The 10077-nt window shown below is 35.0% G+C and overlaps 1 protein-coding gene across 1 annotated transcript in view; it reads right to left on the minus strand.

The window, feature by feature from the left end:
- LOC111087774 (zwei Ig domain protein zig-8-like) overlaps positions 1 to 10077 on the minus strand; it is a 76208-nt gene that overhangs the window by 22634 nt on the left and 43497 nt on the right. The window contains exon 2 of the mRNA XM_022395611.1: positions 366 to 493. Within this exon, the coding sequence (XP_022251319.1) occupies positions 366 to 493 (128 nt within the window). The remainder of the gene's footprint in view (positions 1 to 365; positions 494 to 10077) is intronic.

Consider the following 10077-nt stretch of genomic DNA (forward strand, 5'->3'; position numbering starts at 1 on the left):
TCAGTATCTTTTAAACTGTGATTAACTCTGGAACTACCGTATTGACCTTGTATCTCCAATGACCCAGTCAGTAGTTGATTAATAAAATACAAGCAACACAAAGTAAATACTATTATAAATAAATGTATTATTATATTTATGATTGTATTTGCTTCGTTAATTTTACTTTAGCTATCTAATTTAGCAATTTCTGGGCTAACATTAGCCGAACTTAGAATTGAATTTATGTAAACTTTACCTTATATAAGAACTACGTTTTGAAGTATTATCATCTGGAACTCGTGCTATTTATACACTCTCACCAATAATGGATATGCAAGAAATCATATAAAACATACCAAAATAGACAGACATAAATCACATACCCTGTATGACCCTAAGTTTTCCACAACGCAGGCCAGCTTGACATCTCTCCCTACTGATACAGTGACATTTGGAATCGGTTCTGTGAAGTCCGGTTCGACTTCTGGTTCTTTACTTCCAGAAGACTTAGCTGTGAGTATATGAGAGGATTATTAGGCTTAAGCTCTAGCTTGATATCTTAAAGATCGTTTTCATTGTTTATTTGTTTGTTTCTTTAGCGAATTTCGTACAAAGCTGCTCGAAAGGATTTCTACTTCAGCTAGCTCTAACTTTGAAGTGACAGTTAGAGGGAAGGCGACTAGTCAACACTACCCACCGCCAACTCTTAGGTTACTCTTTTACCAACGAAAAGTGGTTTTGGCCGTAACATTATAACGCACTCACGGCTGAAATAGACAATTATGTTTATTGATGGGATTCGAACCCACGACCAATAGACTGCGCGTCAAGTGCCTTAACCGCTTGGTTACACTAGGCCAATTTGTTTCGACCGAACCTTAAAATGTCCCTTTCCATTCGATTTCCTAAGTGATACTCCTTTTTTTTTTTTGATGATCAAATATTTATCATTGAATTTCTGTAGTTCATACTAATGTCTTCTTTGCTAATCTTTGCTAAATATTAGTTCTTTCGGCTTGTTTATTTGTTTATTTTAGAGCTAAGCCACAATGGGCTATCTGATGGGTCCATCGCGAGGAATTAAACTCCAGATTTTAGCGTTGTAATTCTATAGAGTTACCGCTGTCCCCTCCTGAGTCAACTCCTTCAATGGAAGAGCTTTAGAAAAGTGTTACCATATGCTCTTTGAATAAACTGTTGTAAAAGCTCGTAACAAGACAATGATTACCAAAACTTCATCCAAGTATTATATGTTTGTCATCAAGAAGTTGAGGTATCTATGCCTTTTGGCCATGCTTATATAGATGTTAATGTTACCAGGTCTGTAAATATTTACATGTCTAAGCTCACTCTCGTGTAATAACCCGCCAATTTATGCTTTAGAGTGAAAGTATCGAAGCTCGAGTTTTTGACAAAGAGTTGATTCATAGTTTTACAAGGAATTTCCGGTGACTTCATTTTAAGTCTCACGAAGTACAATGATTTATTAAAACTGAAGAAGGATTAGGTCAAAATGAAGTTTTTTTTTGTGACACACACTAAAAAATCATCGGTTTATAGCAAAACGTAAAGTTTTTATAGAGTTACCGGGAATTTTGAATACTATTCCTTCTGTGAACGTAGCAGAGTTTAGATTAATTCTGCTTTTTTAATATCATTGAATGCAATTCACGAAGAAAAACTATTTGTCACTGTTTGTCATCAGGTACTTTTATTCAGAAGATCTTCTAATCAATCACCCTAGAAACTACTATTACACTAACCCAGCAATAATTTCAATTTGACAGCTTGAAACGCCAGCGCGTCTAGAGAAGAAAGATTTATCCCTAGTAACATTCATTCCCAATATTAAACAATGAAAAATATCTCTTTCATAGACAACGACGTTATCTTATCTCCAACAATGAATAATTAATGACCTTGTTGGTCATCAAAAAATATAGCCAACTATTCTCTCTTTACAGGAAATATAAAGTCGAAACATTTTTGTTTTAGGAATTTCTTCAGTGCAAAAGGTTTTTGTTGTTGTCGGTGTTCAGACGATTTGATGATCTTCATAGAAAAATTAAACCTGTTGATTTGTATTTGTGATTTATAAATGCACAAGTCGATAAAAAACGTGCTTTATTTCTGCATATTCAGTTTGTTTTGAACGTAGAACTAATGTATTTTTAAATTGTAAGTGTTAAGTATATGTGTGTAGCGGCGAATGTCTAACATGAGAGTTTCGGCGTTCATGTTAAACTCATGTATAATATTGTTTCAGAATTTCTTCCTACGTTGTCCATTACATGTGGTGCACGCCACAAAACTTCGCTAGTTTTAGGTTTAAATCTAGCTTTAAACTTCTGTAAGTAACGTTTCAGATAAACTTTTGTCTCTCTTCGTCATGTGATGGGAGTGGCGCAGTGTGCCTGTACTGTGAATCCAGCCTTTGTGTGGCTTTTCGTAAGATTATGAAACAAACGAATCTTCATCGAGTTCTGGTATTGAACAAAAGGCCTCCTGGGCAGTGAATTTTGGGAGACAAAACATCGAATAAAATGTAAAATGTTACTTTTGCACATCTTAGATTTGAGCTCCTTAATGGACAGGTTAAAAGATTAGTAAAATAAAAAAAAATTAGTTTAACGTGATTTTTGTCACGGGTGTTAGGCCAACTTTGAGTGTTCTTTGTTGTTGCATATTTTCAACTAAGAAATACAATTAGCTTAATACATGCATTACGTATAACTATGTAGCTAGAAAGTTTCGGTTAAAATACTTTGAATATATTTTGAATATGTGAATCAGAACCTCAGCCGATACAAAGTCGCGGTGGAACAGAATGTATCAGAACTACATTTTTGACATTTCTTGGCAGTGTGATGCCACTGAAAATTGATTGGTTTTGAGAATGGTTTGTAACAGCAAACTATTCATACTCTCAGATCGTATCATTAAATGGTATTGCGGTTAAAACAGTTCTTACATTTAGGCCTAAAAAATCACTGTGTGCCATTGATGTTTTGTAGTTATAAGAAATTTCTCAACCATGAATGTACATACATACATATATATATATACGTCTGCTTCAGTGATTCTCGAAATTAGATCGGTGATCAGCAAAGTTTATATTCATTAGTTGCCCCCAGCGGTTTTAGTTGGGATTTTGAAAGGGGGGGGGGTGGGAAGCTTGCCTTTAGTGGCCAACTTTGCAAAATCAATAGACTAAGTACAGAAGTATGAGGCACTCTCTAAATGTTTGCATTGGATCTACATTTTTAAATTATTATATGACCCGCATGTTGTTTTAAAACGTTGCAATAACTGTTTTGTTATTTAACTCCCACTGGTACGTTTTTTCTTCCAATCAGAAGACCAGGACTGACAATATTCTGAGGAGGCCGAACTCTGTTTTGTCACAATCCAATCACTCTTTAATTTGGAGATATTTCACTTTTAAAATATTTAAATGTGATTTTTAAAGTACTTTTTGTAGCTCGATTATCATTATTCCCGCCGTTCATAAGTAATAGAAACTTAGACCTATACAAAGTACCAAAACGACAGAGAAATATATCATTGGGTACCTGAAGCTTTGTTATTAATTTCTAATAATATACACAAAAATGCATCCCATGAACCAATTGTTCTATACAGAAACAAATTTATAGTAATTTAATATAGCTCCGTTAACATGATTTCATAATATTATCAACGTTTTGTATTACCGTACAATGTGATCATAATTGGAAAAGCTGGATTTTTATAGGCCTAAATTATGTTGGAAACTTAAGTTGAGTATAACACGTTACTAGTTTTTATTGGATTTGTTACGTCGCTGAATTTCACGTTAATTGCTAAACATGGGTTACTGTAACTCCCTCTACGATTTCCTGAAGACAATCCCCCAGGCTGTAAGCCTAACTAAGTCGAAGTTTCTTTTACAAGAAAAAAACTTCAACTTTAAAAGTCTCACAAGCACATCACCATATTTACTAATAGTTAAGCACCAATGATAAACATTGGATCCATTACTACCGTTAAGGATCACTTTAAAAGATCACTGGATATAAGGAACTAAGAGTAGAAAAACGACGTTTTTTTTTGGCACAATAAGAGATCAAACTTCATCAGAGCTGTGTTATCGAAACTAATACAGATTTATTTTTCATCGTGCCAAAAAAAAAAACGCCTTTCTTCTTGTTGTTGTTTTTTACTCTTAATACGTAATAAATGATAACCTTCAAATTACTGACTTGTTTTTTATATTGTTTTCTGTTGGAGTAATTTTATGTTTTGTTCGTTACAGCATCCTGTGGGGACGATAAATGGTCAAAAACACCCATTTTCTTTGTAAAAGAAACAGAGAGTCCAGCAGTAATGGGTGCTGTTAATTGAAATATTGATAATATATTTATTAATTTGTGTGTGTGTGTGTGTTACTTAGAGACTAAAAAACTTCGTGATACAGAGGCATATATAGATTTAGAAGATAAAAAAAGAGTTTAAAAAAGCCGATTTGGAAGTTCGCCTCTAATTCTAATGAAGGAAGAAGTTTGTTGTATCTAGTAACTGACAATTGGAGGTGCAACTCAGGATTATTTGATTTGTCTAGAAGTTTCTCTTGACTTTAAAAGAATTCCGTGCTTTTAAAATGTAGTACCTACTTTGAACTTTATAATAACACGTTTACTGACCCGTTTTGTATTATTAACACTCGAGATAAACTGATATACACGTGATAAAAATATTCGCTCCAGTAAATGAAATTCGGCAAGCTCTCTGCTCGCGAAAGAACTAACCAATTGAAAAAGAGCTCTTATCACGAAATTCCCCAAGATTCGAGCACTTGAGAGAGCCAGCCAATTGAGAAAAATATTTCATCTTGAAACTTAGCTAGCTTGGAAAAAAGAAAACGAGATTCCATCTTTGGAAATGTACAGCTTTCTAGAAGTTTCTATTAAAACGAGTTACGGATGTATATCTATCAAATTCAACAATTTCAATAAAAAGTTTAAAAATCCCTCACCACATCCTATTGAATAAGTCCATTTTACTGTCTAATATATGTGTTATTTTCACCAAACACTGTCTTTGCTTCATAAACGAAAGTTCTATAATAGTGTAAGTCAAATGAAAAGATGTGTTCAGGTTAGTCAGCACAGTTATATGGAGTTTTTATTTTCTCCCATTGTTCACAGACGTGTAAAAAAAATAACGTGAAATTCAATTTACCTCTATCAACATTCGTGTAACAGTAAAATAAGTGAGATAGAAACAGTAACCTGAACTTTATTTCTAAGGCTCGTGCAAGTGGGAGCCAATAGAACTTTGTTGGTGGTATTGATTAATAACTACAGTCTGTGTAAATATAAACTTTAAATAAATAATATGTTCAAACGAGAAAAAAAGTCACGATTTTTTTGTTTCACCAATTTGATATTTTGTTGGAATACCGATACAGCTTGTGTACACTATTTTAGTACGGAGATGTGACTTTTTTTCATTATTTTCAGTCCTAACGAAAATTTAAAATTGAATTACTTAGACTACAAATTCAATAGAGAACGTTATACTTACCATAAAAAATATAACCGAGACAGAAAAAGATCTTTTAGATATTATAACATCGAACACAGGTTACAGTTTGTCAGGCGTGATTTATCTTAGTTAAACACGACCAATAGAATAACATTTACAATGCGCATGCGCATTCATGGAACAAATTATGCCTCAAGGTACATATAACGAAGTTTTCATTTAAAATGTTTTCCAGTTAAATATGTAAAAACGACATTTCGAATTGATTTTTGCAAAGAAGCGAACCTGTAATGAATTATAGATAGGTAGGTACCTTGTAAAAAAAATAAATGGAAAAGGCGTATCAAAGTGTGGAGCTATGAGAAAAATTACGCATATAATCTCACATGTTATCCTTGAGATAATATACTTGCAATGTGAGACACCAGCTGTTGAGACACTTACCTTTACTGTATTAGACTAGCTCACCAGCTGTTGAGACACTTACCTTTACTGTATTAGACTAGCTCACCAGCTGTTGAGACACTTACCTTTACTGTATTAGACTAGCTCATCAGCTGTTGAGACACTTACCTTTACTGTGTTAGACTAGCTCATCAGCTGTTGAGACACTTACCTTTACTGTATTAGACTAGCTCACCAGTTGTTGAGACAGTTACCTTTACTGTATTAGACTAGCTCATCAGCTGTTGAGACACTTACCTTTACTGTATTAGACTAGCTCACCAGCTGTTGAGAGGTCTACTTTAAATGTAGTAGTGACTAGCTCACCAGCTGTTGAGACTTCTATCTGTACTGTATTAATTAATAGCTCGTCAGCTGGTGCGACATTTGTTTGTTGCGTCAGTGAATAGATAGCCAGCTGGTGAGACATTTGTTTGCTGCGTCAGTGAATAGATAGCCAGCTGGTGAGACATCTGTTTGTTGCGTCAGTAAATAGATTGCCAGCTGGTGAGACATCTGTTTGTTGCGTCAGTAAATAGATTGCCAGCTGGTGAGACATCCGTGTGCTCTATTAGAAACATGCTTACTTACTTCAACTACTCAGCTAGACAAGATGGTTCAGTGTGATAAAAGTCAAAATACGGGTGTTTGTAAAATTACATGTCTTATGTGTTAACTGTTTCTTAATCTGTTCTAATATTGTTTTATTTTCATTTATCTATATAAATTGTTTGTTTGTTTGTTTTGAATTTTGCGCAAAGCTACACGAGGGCTATCTGCGCTAGCCGTCCCTAATTTAGCGGTGTAAGGCTAGAGGGAAGGCAGCTAGTCATCACCACCCACCGCCAACTCTTGGGCTACTCTTTTACCAACGAATAGTGAAATTGACCGTCACATAATAACTTCCCCACGGCTGAAAGGGCGAGCATGCTTGGTGGGACGGGATTCGAACCCGCGACCCTCAGATTGCGAGTCTAGCGCCCTAACCACCTGGCCATGCCGGGCATCTATATAAATAAATGTCAATAAGTGTGAGTATCTGTTCCTTATACGTTTTCACATTTCTTGAACAATCAGCCCCAAACTTGAGACAGTGACATAGGATGACTTGAGGGGGGTAGGGCCCCCATTTATTAATTTCACATTGATAGATGTCTTGAAAACAGTATGTCTTTCTTTTCAGTATTGGTACCTTTATGTATTTTTGTTGTACTTTTAATGTTTATTATGTTAAGAAAAAAAAAAAACATTGAAGTACAATTTCCTATCCTTTGTTAGAAACGAGTTTTTATTTCACCCATCCGATGAACGGGATAGTAATCTATATTTGATAAATGTTACTTAAGTCCGTGTCTTTAATAAAACACTCCACCCAGGTGGCGTAGTAAAATAATTTATGTTTTATTCCAGTAAAGGTTCCAGAGACATAACTTTAAAATCGATCGTTGTCAAAGCGGTATTTCATTTTTTTTTAGATCTGGTTTGTGTTTGTTTAAAATTTGACATTTAGAACTTTAAATAAAATTATCTTTAATTAAAATGTCGCTTGTGTCCGAACTTTTTCATGGTGTAATATTGACAGAGGGCAGCACTAACTAACGTCGAAACTCTTGGTCGCCGAACTTTGTATGTAACAACACAATTTGTCCAAAAATAAATACAAACTCTAGAAACAGCAACTTAATTACGAAGTTAAATAAACGTCCTTGTCCTGAAACGTGATATGTGACCTTAGTGTGAGATATGACCTTGACATGATCTGTGACATTGACGTGAGATGTGATATTGTCATGATATGCGACATTGCCATGAGATATGATATTGATATGAGATGTGGCCTTGCTATAAGACATGACCTAGCCATTAGATCTGACCTTGCGATGAGGTGTACCTTTGACATGAGATGTGACCTTGACATGAGAATAAATTATACCTAGAAATTCGATGATGAGGAACCCACTTTGAGACTAATAATGGTTGGAGACGGCTTGAATGGGTAATGAAGAAAAACTTTAATATAAGTCTAACACAACAGCAAATGTACAACGTTTCGACAAGGTTTTGTCATCATCATTATACCTACAGTTTTCATTCACAGGACATTGTACAGGGTGCCCGAAAAGTCTGGAACCATAGGCACTTCAATGAATTTTACAGAATGTGTTCCACACGCTGTTCTTGTAATTCAAAACAACTTTGAAGACGGTATTTTTATTCTCTTTGAACGCTCGTCTCAAATTCGTTGTTTCAGATATTCGGTGTCCCTGATCTTATCTTTGTACACATGTGCCTTGAGCAGTCCTCAGAAAAAAAAAAGAGATCCATGGGAGTCAAGTCCGGAGATCCTGGGGCCCATTCCTGGGGATCACGTCTGTCAATCCAATATCCTGGGAAGGTGTCATTCAACCAAGCTCGGTTTCCAGACTTTTCGGACACCGTGTATATAGTAAGCCACGTCACTTCTCGAGCATCTATTTCTTTAGCTAGAAACCTAAACGGGACCCAGCGGACGCCTACGCCATGACCAAATATCACTATAAACGCCTGAATCCAGACCATTTGGCCATTGGGAAATATTAAGTTCAAAAAGTATTAATCAATAAAAGAGCCAGGTTAAAGTATTAAAGTGTTATTTTTCAAGTCGTAGGGTTAATATTTTTACTTACTTTGCTATTTTACACTAAAAAATTCCATCGAAGCCTTCGTATGGGTTATCAATCCCATATTATAAATAATCGTTGGCGGAGTAAGATGTTTGTAGAGAGTAACTTGACATTGTACATATGGGTTATCAATCCCATATTATAAATAATCGTTGGCGGAGTAAGATGTTTGTAGAGAGTAACTTGACATTGTACATGCCCTTCTTATTTATCTTACCTTTCCATATTCTCAGTCTTCAATGTACATAGGTCTTTCTTCTAAATTAATGACCGAATATTACCTGCGTGGTCTTAATGGGGAATTTTTTTTACTCTCTTAAACTTTCATTTAACGGAAACAAACACTTTTTTTACAAAATGTTATTAAGTCAGTAGAGAAGTAATTAACCCAATAGATTACAATGAAGCCCTCTTTTCATTGCTCCTGTTACTACTTATTTTGACATGAGTATTCCCATGAATAAGAGATTAACGATTGTGAACGAGATACAGTTTCTTCTACTAAACGAAACAAACAGCCTTCGTCTTAACCAAAATGATTCGATTTTGATGTGACTCTAATTATCAAATATTCCGTTTCAGTTGTCAAGCATTCCGTTTTGTTTTAACTCTAGTTGTCAAATATTCCGTTTCGGTGTAATTTTAATTGTCAAGCATTCATTTAAATGTAATTACACCTATTAAACATTCAGTTTTGATGTAATTCCAGTCGAGAGACATTCAGTTTTATTGGAACTCTAGTCATTAGACACTCAGTTTTGGATGTAACTCTTGTCATCAAATATTCGGTTTTGGCGAAATTTCGGCCATCACAGTTGGATTTTTTACGAACTACAGTTATTGAACACCTTGTTTTGCTGTAACCCCACACACAGACATATCGTTTTGTATATGTAACTCTAGTATCAAACATTCCGTTTTGATGTAGCACTTGTGTCAAACATTCTGTTTTTATGTAACTCTAGTATCAAACATTCCGTTTTGATGTAGCACTTGTGTCAAACATTCTGTTTTGATGTAACTCTAGTATCAAACATTCCGTTTTGATGTAGCACTTGTGTCAAACATTCTGTTTTGATGTAACTCTAGTATCAAACATTCCGTTTTGATGTAGCACTTGTGTCAAACACTCCGTTTTGATGTAACACTAGTCATTAGACACTCCGTTTTGATGTAACACTGGAGTCAAACATTCCGTTTTTATGTAACACTAGTCATTAGGCACTCCGTTTTGATCTAACACTTGTGTCAAACATTCCGTTTTTATGTAACACCTGTGTCAAACATTCCGTGTTGATGTAACACTAGTGTCAAACACTCTGTTTTGATGTAACTCTAGTGTCAAACACTCCGTTTTGATGTAACACTAGTCATTAGACACTCCGTTTTGATCTAAAACTTGTGTCAAACATTCCGTTTTATGTAACACCTGTGTCAAACATTTCGTTTGATGTAACACTGG

Source organism: Limulus polyphemus, unplaced genomic scaffold (genome assembly GCF_000517525.1).
Source record: "Limulus polyphemus unplaced genomic scaffold, Limulus_polyphemus-2.1.2 Scaffold2612, whole genome shotgun sequence".
Taxonomy (NCBI): domain Eukaryota; kingdom Metazoa; phylum Arthropoda; class Merostomata; order Xiphosura; family Limulidae; genus Limulus; species Limulus polyphemus.